Raw genomic sequence first — 22,959 nt, forward strand, 5'->3', positions numbered from 1 at the left:
TAATGTGAGGAGCAGAAGCCTGTTCTATGACAGACTAGAAATCCCAAGAATCCGTACCTGCCAACAAGAGGTCACTGAGGTCAGTGATACACTATTAAATGGCTAACAAATTTCTACAGTATAAATATTCCTACTATTCCTCAGCTACTAATGTGATACCATTAAATATAGAGTGAGAAGGCAGCAGGTAGAGTGATCAACTCCTGTGAGCTGGTACAAGGAAGCTTCAGCACACACTATTTCCTGAAGTAACCCAAATACATACTTTGCTCTTTCCCTGAACTATTAATCCCCTCTCTCCTACACCTATGCTACTGAACACAAAATCCTACTTCCTCACTTGGGTCCTAACAGGAACTAGGATTCCCCAAGGGCCACAACAAAGTTAAAAAAAAATCCTCAAGAAAGAGTCCTCTCTGCCCTCTCAATCAGGAAACCAATGGAGAAGGGACACAACTCCTTAGATAGCTCCATCCTACAAAAATGGCATCACATCCAACAAGCCTCAGCTATCTTCCAGCTCCAAATCCATATACAGACCTTAGCAAATACTAAAAACAGTTCTCAATGGTTTTACACATATTAACTTATTTAAGCTTCATGTAAGTTTTATAAGGTTATTATTATGTGTTACTACATTAACTTCATAGTACAAATCAAAGACACTAAGATATGTTAAATATCTCATCCAAGGTCACTTAGTTGGTAAGGGAAGACAGGACATAACCTTACACACTACATTATGCTGCCTCTCTATAATGAATAAGCAGTAGCCTCTTACATCTTTTTTTTTTTTTTAAGAACAAAATATTGAAACAAGAGACACTTAACCACTGAGCCACATTCCCAGCTCATTTTATTTTTTATTTTTTATTTTGAGACAGGGTCTTGCTAAATTGCTGAGGCTGGCCCCCAACTTGTGATCTTCCTGCCTCAATCTCCCAAGCCGCTGGGATGACAGATATGAACCCAGTAGCCTCTGTCATCTTTGTGAACCACTAGGCCTTCAAATATGGCTCAACAGAAACCCCTAGCACTGGGCACACCCCAGGCTGGAATGCAGGATTTTTAAGTATCAGGGAACACTTTTTGTCTTCCCTGCTAGATTATTTCTTCTAGGTCAAGGGACACATAGTCAGTATCTAGAAAGTGCCTAGCAAATGAACAAAAAAAGGAAAAGATAAAGGTAAATGAGCTTATTGAAGAGAACCATGAGCAAACTTCTACAGCGCATCTTTCTGTCTACTATAGAAATTATTGTCAAATTAAGGAACTCTTTCTGAATAGGTTTTGTTCAAAAATAGCAGGATTTGGCCAACACTGCACCTTGTAAAGACCTACCTGATCATAACACCATGGCTTTCAAAGCTGGACTCCAGAATGCCATGCTATCCACAAGACTGCAGCCAGCTGCCTCTGAGCCAAGCTGCTGTCACCGCTTGTTCATGTACAGAAAACTGGAGCTCGGGTGAGTTAGGCACTGGCCAAGAATTCCCTCTTGGGTCATAGCCTCTGGCTGCCCCCAATCAACAGGAAACCTCAACATACTTAAGTTGTTTTTAAAAGGGCAAGTCAAACAAGAGCTATCCTACATGTATATGGGCACAGATGAGAGAAATTCGGAGCCCAGCCAAGCCAATGACCAAAGAGACTGTCCAGTGAGGATGTGTAAATGCAGCAAGCCTCAGCCCCCACTAGGGTAAGCTGGAACAGGACAGTACACCAGGCTCCAGCCAGGCTCCAGATCTGATACAAACCTTAGGTCTCATTTACTTTATGGAACCATAGATGTAAAAGATGCAGGATTACACTGCACCTTGCAAAGACCTACCTGATCATGACACCATGGCTTTCAAAGCTAGGCTCCAGAGTGCCATGCCATCCAAAGGACAGCAGCCAGTTGCCCCTGAGCCAAGCTGCTGTCACTGCTTGCTCATGTACATCCATCAGTCCTAGCCAGGTGCAGTGATGTATGCCTATAATCCCAATGACTTGGGAGGCTAAAGCAGGAGGATCATGAGTTCAAAGCCAGCTTAAGCTACTCAACAAGGCCCTAAGCAACTTTGTGAGATCCTGCCTCAAAATTTATTTTTTTTTAATGAGAGTAGGGCTGTGGATGTGGCTCAGTGGTTAAGTGCCTCTGGATTCAATCCCTAGTACAAAAAAAAAAAAAATCTTCAGTCCATCCTCCTAAGTAAATGAGTGAAATGAGTGGTTACATTCCAAAAAAGGACTTGACTTTAGTTATTCTCATTTGGAGGTAAGATAAATTGTGTCCATCAGTCTTGTTCCCAGGTTAGGGAAGAGTTCAGAAGAATCTGTCACCTAGAGCAGGGAGGCTTAAAAAAGACAGGTGTCAGGATGCTGGTTCTTTGTGACAATGAGTTTACAGGACATACAGCACATGTTGGAATGAATGAGAGACTGCTCATTCTTGGGCTTCAGTTTCATTCTCTCTAGTTGTTTCTTAGTCCTCAACTTGATATTGGAAATGAATGTAAGATAATTCTCCCCTTGCTGGGCAAGAGGAAATAGTGGCCAGCAGAATGAAAGTGCCTAGATCCAGGCAGTGTCAAGAAGCCAACCATCTGAGCAAACACTACTTTTAGGTCTGGTCTCCACTCCACTACTGACAGAAAATCTAGCTTCCTTTCTTCAGAGCTCTAGGGACAGCTCCTTGATAACCTTCACTGAATATGGGAACAAACGAAGATACCTATCACCCGGACCACAATGTCAGGTGCACCAGCCTTGAGATGCACCTTGGCTCCTCACCCATCTGATCAATCTATATTATGCACCAAGCACATTCCAGGTACCATTCTTGGCATTAAGGATCAGCAAAGAGTAAAAATATAAAGTCTCTTTTTCTATAGTTTACATTTTGGTAGACAAACACAGCATTGCTTCATTTTAGAGTGATTAGTCAGTAAGCAAAGCAATTCTGTCAGTTATGAGGCCAATAAAGAATAAAGGAGAGCTGGGTGTGGTGGTGTATGCCTATAATTCTAGCTACTTTGGAGGCTGAGACAGGAGAATTACAAGCTTAAAGACAGCAGGGGTGACACAGAGAGACCTTGTGATAGAAGGAAAAAATAGAAGAGAAAGAGAGGGAGGGGGAGATAGGGAAAGAAAGAAAAGGAAGGGAGAGAAGAAAGAGAGAGAGAGAGAGAAGGATAGGATGAGATTCATAGTGGGGATGAGTTTCTGCTTTATATAGGAAGATCAAGGAAGGCCCTTTGCCAGGGGAACATGTAAACATAACCGAAAGGAAGGAAGCAATGTGTTAACCCAGGGAAATAATGTTCAAGTCAGAAAGAGTATACAGGTTGAGACAATGGCATACTTACTGTATTCCAAGGGCAACAAGGCCAGTGTGAAATAAGAGAAGAGCAGTGGGCTGGAGATTAGTCAGAGAGGCACCAAGGCCTCTCATGGAAGACACCAGGGACCACTGATAAGACTTGGGCTTGTACTTAAAAGTAGAAGGAAGCTCCTAAAGGGATGTGGAAAGGAGTGATGTGACCTGACTTCACATCAGAGAATGATGTGTAGAGGTGTGAGGATGGAGGCTAATTAGAAGGCTACTGCAACAATCCAGACAAGGTCATTATGATGGCTCAGATTACAATGGTAGCAGTAGAGAGGGATCTATTTTGAGAGCTTGGTCAACAGGATTCTCTGATGAGCTAGATGAGGGGAGTGAGGGATGAAGCCAAGGATGACCCAAGATTTTGGGCCTGAGCACTGGGTAAAATGGAATTCATATTATTCAATTCAATTTGGGAGTGATTAGTAATATACAGATATTTATTTTAGATTATCTGACCAGAGAAGGTCATCTAAGGTATAAACATCGCCAAAGAAGTTCAAGGATTGAATCCTGGGATTTCTTTCCAGTGTTCGAGGTCAGGATGAGAAGGAAACTAGCAAAGAAGGGCATTTGGTGAGAAAACAGAAAAACCATGAAGAGTGATATCCTGAGAACTTCAAGAAATAGGGAGGGATTAACTGAGTCACATCTGCCAACAGTCAAGTGAGAGAATGTATGAGAAATGGTCATTTGATTTGGCAACATGGCAGTCACTGTGATCTTGATAAGAGAGGATATGGGAGATGTAGGAAGGAAAGCCTAACTGGAAGGAATTCAAGAAAATGGAAGGACAAGAAGTAGAAGAGGGAACAGAAATAGAAGTGGAGGAAAGTTCAGACAATTCAGTTTTCCCAAGAAAGGGAACAAGAAAATGAGATGGTAGTTGGAATGTGGAAGCATTTGGGTTAGGAGATATTACAGCATTTTTGAATGATATGCAATAAGACAGAACCACTGTCAGTGCAGCACACAGAGGATACAAGTACAGGAGTAATGGTCGGGGGGGCAGGGGGGAGGTAGGAATCCAATGCTCACCTAAAAGGGTTTGCCTTGACTGTATAGCATTCTCTTTGCCGTCCACTTGACCCAGCTATCATCTCACATGGTCTCATCCCTGGGCTGTTCTGTGCTTCCTTGGCCCCTAGCTTTACTGGTGTTATGTACTGTCAACTCATTCCTTAGAGGAGAGAAAAGGTCAGGGCTTTTCTTCCCTCTTCCAAACATCTGGATCCAAACACCTCCCCCAACACACTAACCTTTTTGATGACCAAATCCTATCAGTTCTGCTTCTTGACATCTTTCAGATCTGTCCCCTCCGCACCAACTCCATTACCATTACTACTTCCTTATCTTTCACCAAAACTATTAAAACAGTCTCTTAAATTCCCTCTCTCCCTTCAGTACAGCACCTATTCTGGTCCATCCTCTTATCTTCTGACATCTTTCTAAAATGTAAAGCTGATTATGTTTGAAACTCCCCACTATCTGCAGAATAAAGTAAAAGTTAACTGGCATGCCTGACAAGGCATGAGCTGTTCCCTACCTTCATCATCTCACACTGTTTCTCTCCACACGGATCCTGTATCCCACCCTCAGACACATCAAACTCCTAGCTTTTTCCCACCCTACCCCCTCACCCAGGCGGAGGTGGCCAATTTTAGACATCTCCACTATGCCTGGAAAAAAGATCTATTATGGTATGTATAACACTTTATTATGTCATACTGTTTACTCCTGGTTTTTTCCCCCACTACTGGGAATTGAACCCAGGGCTTGTGCAAGCTAGGCAAGTGCTCTACCACTGAGCTACATCCTCAGCCCTTCACCTGTTTTCCTAACTAGACTATGAGTAAAACTACATGAAGGTAGCGACAGTATCTTGTTAATCTTGATATAATCTGCACTTTGCACTGAACCTAAAATACAAACCCAATGTTTGTATCAAATTAACATTAAAAAAGTTAAAATGTTCATTTCCTTTATGTCTTCCCATGGCACTGTCTATAGGCTTCCCTACCTGTCTTTTTTTGTTGTTGTTGTTTGTACAGAAAGGTACACATTAGTGAAGCCTAGTACAGCTCTCAGTCCTCTCTTATAAGGCAAAAACTGTATATCAGACCAAGAGTCTAGACATCTGGGTCCTAATAGTTCCTCAATTTCTAGGTGTGTTCCTGGGCAAGTCACCTACATCCTCTAAGCCTCAAATTCTTTATAAAACAGGAAAAACACTTACTTCTGAATATCCTTAAGATACTAATTGTGTAACTAAGATGATGTCCATTTATAAAAGTGAAGACTATAAATAATCCATAATGACAAAAGAAAAGTAAAAACGAAGCAGTCAACAGACAGCCAGACTTGGCTCTTGTCATCTCTCTCTGTTTTACAATCCCAGTTTGCCCCTTGGGAAGGCAGCCACTGTACAACTGGGTGCCTGGTGCACCACAGCCGTCAGCAGCAGCTAGTTCTGCTGTTCAGCATGGGTAGAGATGCCAACAACCACAATGTACAACCGTCCAAAACTAACATTTTCAGGGCATAGGGAAGAAGATAAACACTCAAGAAAGTGGGGTGGGGGTGTGGGAAATTTAAAAGAGAACAATAAACATACACAGAGAGCATATTTATGACAAGTAGTAGGATAAAAAGGGTATGAAGTAAGGTATGGAAGAGAACAAATTTAAAGAGTAAACAATGTGTGTGCATATTGGCTTACCCACAGAAATTGAGAGTTAACATGCAAAATACTCAATCTGACACTGTTTCTCATGAACATGACCCAGTTCTTGGGTCAGTGTGTGCCCTCTCAAGCAACATAACAGGAAGCCTTTATGTTAAAGGATGTCCTACAGATTGTCAGGGACATCAAGGGGTTTTGAGGAGAGAAGGCTGTGTGTAGCCCTTGATGATAAGGCAGTTTTGAACTTGGCATGCTCAGAGTTGCTTTTTTTTCTTTTTGGTCCTAGGGATACTACAAATATTAGTCCCAGGAAGGGACCAAGTTGGAGCCACTTGGGGAAAAGTTCTAGGAATTGAGCAATAACCTCAGAGGCCCCATGATGTGGTAAGCCTGTCTGCAGGAGCCTGGCTTGTCCCTACTAAACAGGTATCTAGCCTGCTTCAAACAAAACTGCCTCAAAGTTGACCATTTACCATTCAAGGTCTGCTCAACTAAGGTGCACCCTGTTGGATCAGCAGGCACCAGCAATCTCTCATCACTAGTGATTACCACAGCTCTAGGTATGACATTCTCACTGTGCTACCCTGAGGCCATACTTTGAGCACAGAGGAGGAGGAAAAGAAGGAAGGCAGCTTGAGTCCTATCCACAAGACCTGGATTTTGTTCCTTGGCTACAGAAGGGATTCTCCCAGTAACTCTAGTGCTAACATCTCACTCCAGAACAGTTCTTATAAAAAGCCAAAGGACAGGGTGTCACTTGCAACTTGTCCTTCCTCTTCCCAAAGCGATCTCTTCTCAAATGGCTAGGAAGCCCTAAGAGGATTCAGAGCAGCCTCAGCCTCAAGTGGGGCTATATCCAGACCAACAGACACAGAGACTTGCAAGCTTTATCACAGCTTGTCAGGATAGGCAGAAAAGTATCTGGGGGTTGGAGCATAAATTAAGTTGACTTTTCATCTCCAGAAAGCACATCTAAGGATCTTCCAAAGCCACCTATACCTGTCTCCCAGCTGATTTCTAAGGAAACCCAAAGAGAAGTGGTGAGCTCTTTTATGAATCACAAAAACTCTATGTAGTAGCAGCCATGAACATACAGTATTTATAATGTAGAAGCCCCCTCTGAGGCTATAGGTGCCTGAGAGCAAAATCCCAAAAGCCCTAAATCAGTACAAACTGGGCTGCTATACAAAGCACAGTGGGCATTATGCAGAGCCAAGAGGGACAGAAATCTAGTTCTAGGAAACCATGCCAAAGGCACTTGTAGTTGTTTTAAAAACATGGTCACCAAATTCTTTGGTGTGTTTCCTGTCAAAATGACCTCTCCTCGTGAATCTGGTTCTATAACTCATTGTGCAATAAAATACAGAAATGTTATTGTACCACTTTTCAGGACCAGGCCTCAAGAAACTAGCAACTTGTAATACCTGATCCCCATGCTATAAGCAAGGTCTGGCCACGTGGAGAAGGTATGTGTTAGCATTCTGGCTGAAAGACTCAGTGGAAGTCCCAGCTAACATCCAGGATCAACCTTCAGATGTGTGAGTTAAAACATTGCCAGGGTATACCAGTCCCTGGCCAAGGAATCACTAAACCTTGCGGTCTTTTTAGCAAAGTCCCAGATGTCTTGAAGCAAGGACAAGCCATCTCGGTAGTCCTCTGTCTGAATTCCTAATCCCTGGAGTCTGGGAGCAAAATAAAATGGCTATTTTATACCATTAAATCTGGAAGTGATTTTTGGCAATAACTGAAACAGAATTTGGTATTTTTAAGTGGGATGCTACTGAAGCAAATTTTTAAAAATATTGACTCCTTGACTCTGGGACTGTCAGTAGGAGCTTAAGGCCAACACCCTTCTGCTATGATGTTCTGATTACCTAAAGCCCAAATCAATGGAGTCAGTGGCCATGGACTGAAATCTGGAAACATGAGCCAAAATATTTCTTTTTAATTTAAGCCATTTATGTCAGGGATTCTGGTCACAGTAACAAAAGCTGACACATACACTTTTCCTGAAATCTAAAGCATGGGGTCCAAATCTGTGCCCACTTTGACAGTGGAACCTCAAGGCATGTCCAAATTTCACCATATCAATAAAAGAGGCCTCTCTTTTACTGCATAGACTTCTGCAGATGTGAATTGAAATTATAGTTCTACTACTGTTTACCCGTGTGGGATTTACCATCTTCTCATGTAACATAAGAAACTAGGCCAGATGAATTCCAATTCCTTCCCAACTCTAACATTCCAAAAGAGTATGTGCTGAGCCCCAAAAAGCTCTGATTGAGGAAAGAAAATAAGACTCATGTGGATATCCACCCTTTGGGGTACACTATGATTAGTGCCATTTGGAGGCTTCAAACCAAGGTTTCTAAGAGTAAATGTAGAGAGGAGCTACTGTTTCTTAACCAATCCTAGCTGACTGGTTAAGAAAATCCCTGGAAAAAAGATGCAGAAATATAAAGTTTGCTTTGGTGAATGACTAAGGGTAGAAAGAAAGACCAGGGCCAAACCAAACCAAGAAGCCTTGCCAAACATCCATGACCTTATCATGGATGGCAATAATTTTTGAGCAGGGAGATGACAGTAATGTTTAAAGGAATGTGAATGTGGTGGTACTATAAAAAATTAGAAGGATCAAGATAGGAAAGCTTGGTTATTCCTCTCATTAACACTGCATCCTCCCTCTTCTCTGTGCCTCAGTTTTCCCATATATAAATCAGGTGGGTTAAACTGAATGACTTCTCTTACAGTTTGGATCCAGAATATCCCCAAAAGGCTCAAGTGTTGAAGGTTGCTGCTCCCAATGCACCAATGTTCAGCAGTGGTGCTTTTGGGAGGTGATTGGTTTATGTTGAGAGGCACAGCGGAAGGGGCCCCAGCAAACTTTCAGACCGCCAGCTGATGATTGGCTCACAGCGGCCCCAGCAACTTCTAGCTGACTGGCTCCTCTGCGGTGATGCTCATTGGGCTGTTTCCCCGCCCTTTCAGACCACGGAGCTGCTCATTGGGGGACTTTTTTGGCTCCGCCCATGCGACCCAGCCAATCGGCCTCGAGAGCAGGAGGACTGTGGGAGGTGGAGAGGCTTGTGGGAAGCTGGTGGTGGCAGTTGGGCTCTGAAGGTTTTTCCTGAGGAGCTGTTTTGTTTGGCGTGTGTGGTTCTAAAAATAAAGTTCGTTTCTTTTGACAAGTGGCTCCTGAATTGTGCCCAGTCAGACTGCGGCAGGTTTATGAGGCTCTAATCTCATCAAAGGATTAATCCACTGATGGATTCATAATTGAATGAACTGTTGGAAAGTGGTGGAAAGTATAGGAGGTAGAACCTAGCTGGAGGAAGCAGGTCACTGGGGGCATTCCCTGGAAGGGTGTATCTCCTCCACAGCCCCTTCCTTACTCACTCACTCTGCTTCCCTGCTGCCATGAGATGAGCAGCTTGCTCCACCATACATGCCCTCTGCCATGATATGCTGCCTTACCACAAGCACAGAAAAAAAAGGAGCCAGATAACCACAGCCTGAAACACGTAAAACCATAAGCCAAAATAAATCTTTCCCCTCTAAGTTGATTTTCTCAGGTATTTTGTCACAGTGACAGAAAGATGACTAATAATGCAAGCTCTGAGAACTCTTCTCAACTCTGCCCTTTTAAGATCTATAGAGTGGATGGAAATAGAGTCCAAAGCTAAGAAAATCCACGAGGGAAGTACTCAAGGACCCCAATAGCACAGCAGTCTATGCTTTATAAAAATATTGCCCTCCCAGCTACTTAGTCAACTGACTGATAAGCAGGTGGCACCTTCTATATGCTAAGCATTGAAAACACAAAAAGAAGCCAAAATCCTTGCCCTTAAGAATTCCATATTCTTACGGATATCCAGGTTTTGTGCACCTAAAACCAGAAGCAAGTTCTCAAACATGAGACTGATATCCTATATTTCCAAATCACAATGACTCAGTACTAGAATTTCACAGTAAAAAAGTTGTGGAAGAAATCTGCAGACACAGAAAGTCTTCTGAGAAGAGCCCCTTCTGCTTGCCAGGTCTTACTACACAAGTGAAATCCCTTAGTCAAGTTCCCCAATAAAAACAATTGAACTGGGCTGGGGTTGTGGCTCAGTGGTAGAGGGCTTGCCTGGCATGTGTGAGGCACTAGGTTCAACTCTCAGCACCACATATAAACAAATTAATTAAAAAAAGGTCCATCAACAATTAAAACTATATATACATAAATAATAATAATAAAAAAACAGTTGAATTACCTCTGAATATGACACTTCTTTGTCTGCAAGTGGCCAGCTGGTTCTGCTCCTACTCCAGGTCAGCAGCACCAACACAGTAAAGCCTGACCTCTGAAATTCAGAGGTTTGAGAATCCCACCCCCACCCCCAAGAGCTGGGTGCCAAATTGTGTGAGTTGGAGTCAGAAGAGCCTATGGGGAGGTGATAGTATCTGGCAGGAAAGGATGAAGCAGTGCATCCATTCAGCCAATGAGAAAAAAGAAACCTGTTCCAGGAGCCAAAGACACAGCAAAGAACAAAACTTAGATGGTCAAATGAAAAATCTCAGATCTCCTCTTCCTATAGATCCCTGCCAAATCAAAACTAAGCTGCAAAGGAAAAAAAAAAAAAAGGAGATAAAGTAGTAAAACACCTATAAAAACCTAGGAAATGGAATCCATGATCTTTAACACAGACTGGTGCAACATTATATAAGGTGCACTCTTATGCAAATTAAGGATAAAGCACAGCAAATATGTATCTGGACAGTGCGCAGGGTCTCATATGCCCATCTCCACCAGTTTCTCGTGCCCTAGAACTCCTCCCTTCCCCAAAGCTAGAAATAAATGTTTCTTAGAATCAGTGGGTTCCACTGCCTTCATGTGGATGATGTGAAGGCCTCCAAAGTGGCCAGAATGTCAAAGACCAAGCCTTCCAAGCCCCTGCCTTCACCAAACAAACTTCTAACCATACCAAAGTATTCATTCTTCCTTAGATTTCTGGGCTGGCAATGATAAAAGGATCCCAGGTCACTGCCAAACATCTATTGAAAGATCAGACTAAGAAATTCAGGTGCCATGATCATAGATCTAAGTTGTAAATGCCTTAGAGAGAGAATGGGTCAGCCCTCTATGTTCCTGTGTCCAGCACAGTGCCTGGCACCTAGGAGAATCCTCAGAGTTCACTCACAATGACTTCTTAAGTGAACTAGTGATTTCCTGCTTTATCCAACTGGGGGTTAAGACAACCAAAGAAACCACAAGATCACAATGTCTAACTAACCTCTACAGCCCAGGGGTTGCCTCTGAGAGAAGGGCATAGCTAGCCACAGAGGCCTATGACTCCATGCCAAAAGCCAGGTTCCCAGAAAAGGAGGGAGGGAGAGATGGGAAATGTGGCAGGAAGGAAATGAAGACTTAGAAGGGAGGCTGGAAAGATGCTTTTTTAAGGCCCATCTGAAACTCAGATATTTACAAACACCACCCAGCATGTTTTGATAACAAGCAGGCTGAGAAGCTAAAGGAAGAGCAATTTCTAAAAACGTTTAAAAACATGTAGGCGTATATTCCAAATAGAAACTGGGGATGCTGTCAGCATTCTTCATTCTGCTTTGAAACTTAACATAAATACTGCATATCACCTCCCACCCATACCAACCCATGCATGGTGGAAATCAGATGAAAAAAGGATTAGAGGAGTTCAGTGTTGCTGGGTATGGTCATCTCCAAGTATAGTTCTAAATGCACTATTAAATATGCCATTTCTTTAAAATTAAGAATAATTCTATAGAATCTCATATTTATTTCACTCCCATGATAGTCTGTCATTTTTTTTAAATGGGGAAAAACCAGACATGGTGGTGCATGCCTGTAACTCCAGCCTCTTGGGAGGCTGATAAGTTCAAGACCAGCATGGGCAACTTAGCGAGACTTTGTCTCAAAACAAAATCTAAAGAAAGGGTTGAGAACATAGCTCAGTGATAGAATACCCAGTATCCCAATCCCCCACCAAAAAATGGGAACTTTAATTCCAGTCTCCGCCTGCCAACTCAATCATGGTAAGACTAAAGAGCAAGACAAGACACCAGGCTGTGACAGCATAGCAAAGTAGTTCCCACAACAGGCAGTAAGAGGCAGACTTTGAGATCTAGACCTAGTTCTGCCTTGACCAAATGTTCTGGGAAAAGTTCAGTTTGGACACAAGTTCTTACTAGTCTTGCTGTGGATATAAAACTTGTTTGGTCAAGTTCCATGTTCTTACATAACTAGCAAGGCAGTCCTGCCAATCCCTGTGTGTTTGACACAGTCTATCAGACTATTTCTACTAGTACCAAGTCCTACATGTATGGTACAGAGAACCCCTGCCTCATTTCTGCCAGCCATTCCCCAGCGGGTACATCCTGTGTCCTTTCTACCAACAATATCTTGATGCCAACTCTGAATGAATCAAACATCCACCACTACCTCTGGCCAGACCTGAGGGAGCCCCACCCAGTTGGGCCTCAGCCTAGCACTGTACAGCTCAGACATCCAGGAAGGATCTAATCCTATCCCAACCCACAGCTAGACAGTCTTATAGATATCTAGCCTAGTGGCTGAGGACCCAACAGTCAAACTTGCCCACTGAGACTCATCAGAAGAGGCTGGAAAAGTATGTGTGTGTGTGTGTGTGTGTGTGTGTGTGAGAGAGAGAGAGAGAGAGAGAGAGAAAGAGAGAAACGCAGGCAGACAAGTCTGAAGGCTAGTCTAAGACATTAGCATTCAGTCTTGCCCATGAACTGAGAAACCCTAGTGAGAGCACTGTATGTCTATCTGCCAATCTGGAAGCTTTTATCTCATCACGGGGAGATTTAGCCACTATGCTAAGCACCAAGATATATTATCTCATTTAATCTTCATAGCAACTCTGTGAGATAATTTTATATATGAGATAACTTAGATTTTAGGAGGCACAGGGAAATGTTCTGAGATCTATTTGGCAAGTAGTTAGAGCTTGAATTTGAGCCCAATTCTATAGGATTCCAAAATCTGTGTTTTTTTCTATAGTCCTACATTCCCATTTTTAAAAAGAGGACAAAACCAGAAGTGGATTATAACTTACTTTCAGTAAAATTTCCCACACTATCTTCTTTACAGCCCAACCTAAATTCTTAGTCTAGACTTCCACTTGGAACTTGTGCTAAGATGCTTAACTGCCTACCAACCTCTACCCCAATGGGGTCAGTCTCCCCTATGGCAGTGTAACCCCAAGCTGTCTCTCCCTTGGGAAGAGATTATATAAGCTGCTTCTTGCTGGCCCCATCCGTGGAGTACTAGGGGCCTCCAACAGACCACAACAAAGCTTGTTTTAGGGTTATTGTTTGTTATTTCTATGGAGATGAATAGAACTAGAAAATAATGCATTTATCAAAGAATTCTGCCTAATGGTCAGCATGAGCTGAGTCCAGACAAGTCACCTGGATGACTGTCAGACTCATAATGATAATTATTAATATTTTGGCAAGGATCCCACCAGGACCCAGGCTATTCGGCTATCCTTTGATGCCATCTCCTAGCCATGCTCCCCCACTCACCTGCTCAGAGTCTCCCGAGGAGCCTTAGTGCCTCCGGTTCCATGGGTGATGCTGGAATTCTTGTTGGCAGTCATGGTCATTTCGGCTCTCTGCAAACCCAGAGCCCTGCAAAGAAGACAAGTCCTGTAAGACAAGTTTCCACGGCAGCCAGAAGTACCTCAAACCTCTTCCAGATGACCTCCAAAAGGGTTTCTGTGGCAGAAGGTAGAAACCACTTTGCCACATATGTTTAACTCCACATGTTATAGCTTAAAAGCCTCAAGAAACCCCCCACGTGGGGTTGGAAAGAGTCTGTGAGCTAACAGATAACCTATAACCTCACAGAAAATGATTTGAGAAAAAAAAACCTTCCATCTCCTCTAATTCCCACCTCTCCTCATTACTTAAGTTAGGTTTCCCAATTTTTTATCATTCCATACAGCACTTATGATTTCTGCCATGTTTGTACACCTCCTGACGTACTATTTTTTCAATATTTTTTGTGTGAATAAGCTTGAAACTGGCTTTCTTAAAATATTTTAACCTTGTTCTAAACATTCAACAAATATTTCTTGAGCAACTATGTCAAAGGCAAATGCAATTCAGCAAAGAATAAAACAAAGCCCCTGTCCTCCTGGATGTTACATCCTAGTGGAGAGAATCAGATAATGAGTATGCGTCCTGTGTGTGATGATTAAGTGTGTGTTTGTGTATATACGTTAGTTGATAAGTGATATTTTAAAAATGAAGCAAGGGAGAGGCAAAGAGAATAAAGAGGATGTGGTATTTTAAATAGGATGTTTGGAGAAGACCATTGGATGAAGTGACATTTAAGCAGACATAAAACAGTGAGCTAGAAGGGCTAATCATATTTTTTCTAATTCTTGTTAAATGAAATTAATATGCATTAAGATATTAATATTTACAAAATAAAAAATATTTATTCACATACCATATAGTCAGCTAATCCATCACCAATGGTAAAAGCTCCATTCTACAGAGAACACTATTTTATGACAAACAATGAACAGGAAAAAAAAGATAAAAATTTAATAATATATTCAGATTGGAGAATAAGGAGTAAAATTATCTCCATTTACAGATGGCATGATTTTGTAGGTAGAAAATCCTAAAAATTCCATGAAAAAAACCCTTTAAACTAGTAAGTACTATAGTTTGTATCTTAAATGTCCCTCAAAGGTCCATGTGTTCTGAGTCTGGTCCCCAGACTGGCACTACTGGGAGGTGGTAAAACCTTTAGGAGGTGGCCTAGTGGAAGAAAGATAAATGGGAAGTGCATAAATCTATGAAGTGGATATTGGAACTCCAGGCCCTTCCTGTCTTTCTCTTTGCTTCCCAGACACCATGAGGTGAACAGGCCTTCTCCACTTCATGTTCCCAGCATGATGTTCTGTGCTGCCACAGACCCAAAACAACAGGGCCAAGCAACCCTGGACTGAAACCTCTGAAATGGTGAGTCAAAGTAAACCTTTCCTCCTTACAAGTTGTTTACCTCAGGCATTTTGCCATAGTAATGCAAAGCTGACCAACACAATAAGTTCAAAATAGCTTGTAGGATAAAAAAAATGTATTAAAAGATCAATGTTATTTCTATATGCTAGCAACAATTTGAAAATGAAATTAAGAAAATAATTCAAAAAAGAAAAAGAAAAGAATTCCATTAACAACAAGCAAAAAGAATAAAACCCTTAGGAAAAAAAATAACAAAAGATTTAAGTACTATGTTAGCTATAAAATATCATTGAAAGAAAGTAAAGACATAGAAAAATAGAAAGATAACATGGATCAGAAAACTTAATATTGTTGAGATGGCAATACTCCCCAGACTGATCTGTGGGTTCAACAGAAGATCCATCAAAATCCCAGCTGACTTCTTTAAAGAAATTGACAACATGATCCTAAAATTTCGTGGAAATGCAAGGGACCCAGAGCAGCCAAAACAAAAGAATAAAAACACCTGAAAAAGAATAAAGGTGGGCTGGGCGCAGCTTGCATCTAATCCCAGCTGCTCGGGAGGCTGAGACAGGAGGATTACGAGTTCAAAGACAGCCTCAGCAAAAAAGTGAGGCACTAAGCAATTCAGTAAAACCCTGTCTCTAAATGAAATAGAAAATACGGCTGGGGATGTCGCTCAGTGTCAAGTGCCCCTGAGGTCAATCCCCAATACAAAATAAATAAATAAATAAATAAAATAAAGGTGGAATGCTCAGACTTGCCAATTTCACAATATATTACAAAGCTACAGTGATTGTCAAGACAGTATGATACTGACACAGGAATAGAGATTGAGAATACATGAAAAAACAGGTTTATGGTCAACTGATTTGCAATGAAGATTCCAAGACAATTAAGTGAAGAAAGAAGAGTCTCTGCAATAAATGGTGCTGGGAAAATTGGGTATCTACTTACAAAAAAATAAAATAGTACCCCTGGATCATACCATATATAATTATTAAGTAAAAATGAACCATAAACCTAAACATAGAAGCAAAAAGTACAAAAACAAAGCTTATAAAAATTCATACAAACTAATGTAACTCCACATCATGTACAACCCAAAAATGGGAAGTTATACTCCATATATACATGATATGTCAAAATACCTTCTACTGTCATGTATAACTAAAAAGAACAAATAAAAAATTTTAAATCAATGTCACAATTAATAAATGGTTTCTATTAAGACCAACTTAAAATAAAAAGAAAACATACAAGAAAATCTCATAGCTGGGAATGGTGCCATTCTTAGAAGTGACCTAGGAATTCAGGTATCCTGGGAAGGCATGCTGGTCTCCTAGGCCATAATGCTCCGCCCAGTACTCTAACAGCAGCCCTAGGCTCTCATCTATACCTTCATCTTGGTTCCTTGGCTAGTCAGGCTAAGGAGAGAAGATTCTCTGAAGCAGAGGAAATGCCCACTGGGAATACTGCAGAGAGGCAAGGGGGATATGAGACTGTTTCACAAATCTAAAGCTCCATCAATGGCAAAGTCCAGAGAGAAACTGCATATTTGGAAAATGAAATTGTCCAATTAGCATCTACAACCAATCACCAATCCCTCAAAAACTCAGCTCTGAAAAATTACAGACAACCATCTGAATAACTAAAATCCAGAGAAAGGAACACAGTAAGTGTTTCCCAGGTACTTGAGGTGCAGTGGGAATAATACTTGTCAGAGTCAAATAACTGCATCTAGCCATGCCTCTGTCAACTGCCAGCTATGTGACCCTGCACAAGTATGGCCTGAAGACTCATTTTTTCACTTTAACTGAAATAACATGACCTACTTCTCTTGACTGCTATGTTGGGCACACAGAAGCTTAATAAATGGTTTTTCTTCCAGATCACGCTTCTCTGGGTATTTGGGAGACAACCACTCTATTCCCAAGCCTGAGTCATTTTTTATACTTCCTGATATTGCAATTCAATTTACCCTATGCCAGGAACTGGGTAAGGTGCTAGAACATTCTCTGCCTTACAGGATCTAACTGTGAAGGGAGAAAACTCAAGTAAAAAGTAGACATCAAGATCTGGGGTTGTGTATCAGAATAGAGCACTCATCTACCATCGTGAGACTCTGATTTTGATACTCAGCACCACATAAAAATAAAGATACTGTTTCCACCTATAACTAAAAAATAAATTAAAAAAAAAGTAGACATTAAGAAGATCTCATGGAGAGCTAGGACTGTAGCTCAATGGCAGAGCACTTGCCTAGAATGTATGAGGCACTGCATTCGATCCTTAACAACGCACAAAAATAAACAAATAAAATGAAGGCATTCTGTTCATCTACAACTACAAATTTTTTTTTTTTTAAAAAAAAGAAGGTCTCATCGGGAAGTCAATTAAGCCATAATCTATTTGTTTTTCACAATAAGAAAATCTAAAGAAAAGCTAAGGTACATTTATTATGAGACAGGCTGCTAGATTCCTTTTATAATTATAATAGTTAATATTACAAGCCTTCACAGGTATTGAAACATCTAATCCTTTTGACAGCCCTGTGTAGTAGGAACTATTACTACTTAAACTTTACTAAGGAAATGAACATACAGAGCAAGGACCTAGCTTTCCCAAGTCATATAGCTAGAAAGTGGAAAGGCACGGAGGGCTCTGAGCTCAATCCAAACCTACCACCCCATCTACAGATGCACTCCCAAAGGTCCAGGAAGGGATGTATTGGAGTTCAGTTTCTGAATGAAGCTGTTTCTCAAGAATAAACCTTCCTATCCTAGAGCAAAAGAACCGTTTCCTCTTGTTTAGGAAAAGTCCATTTGGTGCCTTTCAGCAAGCATAACTGTGGATGTGACAACATGCCTTGAGGAACCCTAAGAGTAAAGAGGAAGAGACACAAGCATGTGGAGGGAAGCTTTTCATTCTCCTGGGGTTAGAGTTGCTACTGAAAGCAAACAATTTATTTACTAGTCCAGGTGAGAATTTAGAGACTTGAAAAGGAGGCCTCTAAACTACATGAGAGAATTTCTGCTGACATCTATGTGACTTTAACTTCCCAAGCAATCTGTTCACATAGAAGTTATAGCTTAAGAAGCAACTGGAAGGGCTGGGAAAAAATGTGGCAAGGGGGACTAATCTTTTGTGTGTGTTCTGAGAACACACATACAGCCAAGGCAATGCAACCAGCCCCTTAACAGTACAGTCTACCACATAGCGTGCAGCTGCGTCTCACTACTCTTGGGGGTTAACCTGTGCTCATCCTGTCCAGTAAACACCTACTCAGACTTTCTTACCAACTCCTTCCTGCACCTTTCTCATCCACAGGTCCTGGCCAAGGAGATAAGGGAACAACCAGCAGCTACCCAAAGAGGGGCTTGCTTTTTCATTTCTTCCTCCAGGAGTCTAAGCAACCAATATAAGTGCTCATATCCTAAGAGGCCTAACAAAGGCAGCTAATGAGGATGACCCTTTTCTTCATGACTCTCCATCCTCACGTTCAGCACTCAGCTATCTTCTGGATCCTCACATCAGACCCTATTCTTCCTGATAAAGGAAAAGCCCTGCTAAATTCCATGTGGAAAAGCCCCCCGACCCTGCTCCCCTGAGGAATCCAACGAGTGAAGAGGAGAGAAGCTTTCCATTCTCCTGGGGTTAAAGTTGCTACTGAGGGAGGTAAACACAATCCTTCCCTGCCTTCTCCCCTCACCAACCACCTGCCTGATTCCCGTGAGGATGGAAGGGCTTTTAGAAACAGACCAAGAAAAGAACTTTAGATACAGGTATGGCCCTTTTCTATCTTCCTGGGCCTGCCTCGTTCATTCTCCTTCTGCCATAATTCCCTTCCCCTACACACCTACACACAACCCAGGAAAGGTCACCATTAGAATGATTATTTGGCTCTGCTCTGCCTAAAAATGACAGATTACAAAGGAAAGGGGAATGAGTGAATATACCAGGATAATGGTAGAGGGCTGGAGGGAAGGGGACACAGGGATAAGGTTCCTCAAGTCAATCCCATTCCTTCCAAAATGCCAGACCCCTTTTTTCCTTCACCACTTCTATATACCTGGTACCTTGGATCCCTTCCATTTCAGCCTTAGGGTCTGAGAATCTACATCCAGAAAGACCTTCAAGCAGAAATAAGAAGTGAATAATGAGCCTAGTCAGGTGGAAAGGAACCAGGGCTTGTTTTGCTGGGAGGTCAGAAGGATTGCCGGGTATTTTTACAAATCCCTGGGAGGCTGAAATCTCCCTCAATCAACCATAGAAGTTTATTTTGCTGTTGTTAAATAACAATCAGAAAAAAATCAAGGCTTCTTTCCTCCTACACACTATTTCCCAATCCTCTCTCTCATAGAAAGACTTTCCTTTAAATTTGGATTTTCAACCTCAACCAGTTTTCAAACCACTCTTCCAGCCAGATGGTCCTTTTCCACTTTAGCACAGATTTTGTAGAGGCTTGTAGTTGGGTTTAAACACTTCCTGAAAGCCTGAATTGGAGTGAGGGCTTGTTAGGCAACTCTAAAGAAAATCTGGTAGCTTCCAACATAGTTTCAAAAACCAAGACAACTGTTTCTGCCAGTCTGGACACTGCCTCCCAGCAAGCAGTTTAACCTGGCTCTGCACGGTCAGTGGAGCTGACCAATGCCTTGTCCCCATATAAAAAATATAAGCAGAATGGAGGACTGTCCCACAAACAACCTGCTTCTGGGGGACCTAACCACCCCCTTCTTTCACTTATTAAAAAAAAAAAAACATGGTGGGTGAAATATTATGAAGACCATGCAGAGGCCACAGTACTAAACCATATCAGTGCCTGTCCTTGGCCGGCCCTGTCAGACTACAGTAGCTGCCGTTTCCTGAATATGCCAGAAATGTTTATGCCTCCAAGCTTTTGTTCAGTCAATCCCTCCTATCTTGAATGTCCTCTAGGCCCATTCTTTCTTTAATAGCCAGTTCAAATGTCAATTTCTTTCTGAAGACTTTCCTGTCCCTAAGTCCTGACCTCATTCTCACCCTTCCCATGCTCTCTGATCTAGTTGAACACAACCCAACTGATGGCAAGAAACTTCCCTGCTCTGGAAAAGCACACCACCTACAAGCTGAACTTTCTCAGAGGAGGACTAGGAAATAATAAGAGCTAAAGGAACTGGGCTAATCTCCATGCCTCTGTTTCCCCATCTGTGGCATAAGGAGAATGCCTTGCCTCTACAATTAGAGCATAAAGACCAATGGGAAGTCATCTATTAAAAAATAGAAGTTATTCGGAATCCAGAGAGAACACAATGGAAGCCTCAGGTCTAACTTTCTACCTTTACCCACACTCAACTTTCATACCTCCTCACTCATCCTCATTCTTAGATAACTTTGTTCCTACTAGATTGAGAAAATAGAAATGATCAGAACAGACTTACAATAAGTGACCACCACCCATCACACTTACCCACCAGCAGCATCAGTGCGGATGGTCACTCCTCGGCTCACAACCCTCAAAAATATAGTTTCCATTCACTCAAAGTGAAAGCCAAAATCTTTATAATGACTTACAAGGCCTTTAATCTTCATAAACTTGATTTCATTCTCTACTCTGGCCACACTATCTCCTTATATCATTACACACACCAGGCACATTCCTACACCAGGGCCTTCATTCCTATTGTAACTGGAACACATTCCCCCAGAGTGCCTGCTTCCTCACCTCCTTCAAGTCTCTGGATAGATACAACTCAGCCACTCTCCCCTCTTTTTCATTTTATTTTTATCCACAGCATTTATCATCATTCAACATACTACTTTTCTTTTCTACTTTTATGTATACGTAAGCTCCATGATACTAATAATTTTTGTCTGTTCGTGATGTATCCTCACTGCCTAAAACAGTCCCTACCACACAACAGGCCCTGACAAAACACTTGTCCACCACCTCATAGTGGCCCTCCGTAGGGTGAGCCACTTTGAGCTCTACTGCCCATCTTCTGTCCCTACCATCCTTCCCAGAGAAGGGTCTGACCTACCTGTAGCAACCATACCCACTCAGAAAATTCAAAAGGGGGCCAACACCCCTTGAGCACCCAAAAGGTAAGTAGGGATGGTTTCAGCTTATGAACTCAACTAAAATTGCTCTCTGAAAAGATGGCTGCAATGACTTTCTCATTATAGAATGTAAAGGTCATCTCTCTGGGCTTCCTTTCCTGATGTCTACTGTTTTGGACACTACTGATCAGCACTCCCAGGATCACAGTATTGTAGTTTACTCTCAGTCTGGACCATAACCTTGGTGTGGAAGATCTTTACACTCAACAAAAGGGGGAATAAGTTAAGAAAGACTGGGAAATACTGTAGGAAAAGCATAGAAAGATAAACAGGTATGGGCATGAAAAGCTTTCATTTGCTTACTTCAGTCTTTTTTTGAGGGTGTCTTTCTAGCTGAGCCACCATGCTACTATTGTACACTCTGGTCCTTACCCTTAGCAGGTCCCCATCATGCCTGAGATAAACAAGAAAAAATTCTGGTACAATGTATCAAGAGTTGTGATAGAAGTGCTACAAAGAGCTCTGGGAGCAAGGAAAAAGACTCCTGATCAGGTGGATAGAATGTATATAGGGAGGGCTGCTGGAGAAGACAGAAAGTAACACTGGGCTGAGTCTTTTAAGTCTTTCGGGATTTGTAGGAGATAAAGAAGGCATAAAAACATTGTAAGTGGAAGAAAAACCACAAGCAAAAGCCAAAGAGACCTTGGGGCAAGCAAAGATTTCTTAAATAGAACACAAAAAGTGATAACCATAATGAAAAACACTGATAAAGTAAACTACATTAAATAAGAACTCTGTTCATTCTTTTTAATGCCATTTAGAGAGAAAAAGAAATCTAAAGGCTGTAGCTCAGCGGCAGAGCGCTTGCCTAGCATGTGTAAGGCACTGGGTTCGATCTTTACCACCACGTAAAAATAAACAAATTAAATACATTCTGTCCATCTAGAACTACAAAAAAAAATTTTTTTTAAATCTACAGAGTGAAAGAGGATATTCCCACTATCTATCCAGGATATACAAATAACTCCTACAAATCAATAAGAAAAACATACCCAAAAGACTGAAACAGATATTCCACTAGAGAGGATATCCAAATGTCTAAGAAAGATATAAGGATATCCAACTTCATTAGTTTTCCAGAAAATGCAAATCAAAACCACAGTATGATACCATTAACATACTCACAATGGATAAAATGAAAAATATAGAAAATACCTATTGGTAGTATAGATGTGAAACAATTGGAACTCTCAAACACTTACAGTGGAAGTATAAATTAATACTACCACTTTGGAAGAATGTTGCTTATTACATACATATGCATACCCCATGACCCAGAAATTCCTCTCTTAGGTATATTCCTAACATATGTGTATCAAAGGCAAGTACAATAATATACATAGCAGCACCATTTGTAATTGCAATGAAACTGAACACTATGCAAATGTCCATCATCAGAAGAATGGAAAGTAAATTATGTATATTTTCACAATGAAATACTACAGAGCAATGAGAATGAACAATCTATAGATACATATAACACATGAATAAATCTCTGGAATATTATGTTGAATAAAAAGACATCAAGAAAATATTCTGCATGATTTTATTTATAGAAAATACAAAAACAGTAAAATAACATATCTATGCCATTAGAAGTCAGGATAATGGGTACCCATAAAGGGAATAATAGACAGGAGGGTTATTCTGGGATACTGTTAATATTCTGTTTCTTGCCCGGTTGTTGATCACATAGGTTTATTTGTAAAAATGTGTTAAGCTGCATGTAAACATACTTTCATGTTTATATAACATACTTCAATAAAGTTTTAACATAGCACATAGGATG

The 22,959-nt window shown here is 41.3% G+C and overlaps 1 protein-coding gene across 9 annotated transcripts in view; it reads right to left on the reverse strand.

Moving 5' to 3' along the window:
• Dennd2b (DENN domain containing 2B) overlaps positions 1-22,959 on the reverse strand; it is a 150,918-nt gene that overhangs the window by 34,612 nt on the left and 93,347 nt on the right. For 8 of the 9 annotated variants that reach the window (XM_076846846.2, XM_076846845.2, XM_076846843.2 and 5 more), the window contains one exon: positions 13,620-13,724. In XM_076846846.2, coding sequence (XP_076702961.1) covers positions 13,620-13,699 — 80 coding nt within the window. In that variant the 5' untranslated portion in view covers positions 13,700-13,724. Of the gene's footprint in view, positions 1-13,619; positions 13,725-14,550; positions 14,607-22,959 lie in introns of those variants that run through there. The other variant, XM_076846842.2, reaches the window with a different exon arrangement.

Source organism: Callospermophilus lateralis, chromosome 2 (genome assembly GCF_048772815.1).
Source record: "Callospermophilus lateralis isolate mCalLat2 chromosome 2, mCalLat2.hap1, whole genome shotgun sequence".
NCBI classification, from domain to species: domain Eukaryota; kingdom Metazoa; phylum Chordata; class Mammalia; order Rodentia; family Sciuridae; genus Callospermophilus; species Callospermophilus lateralis.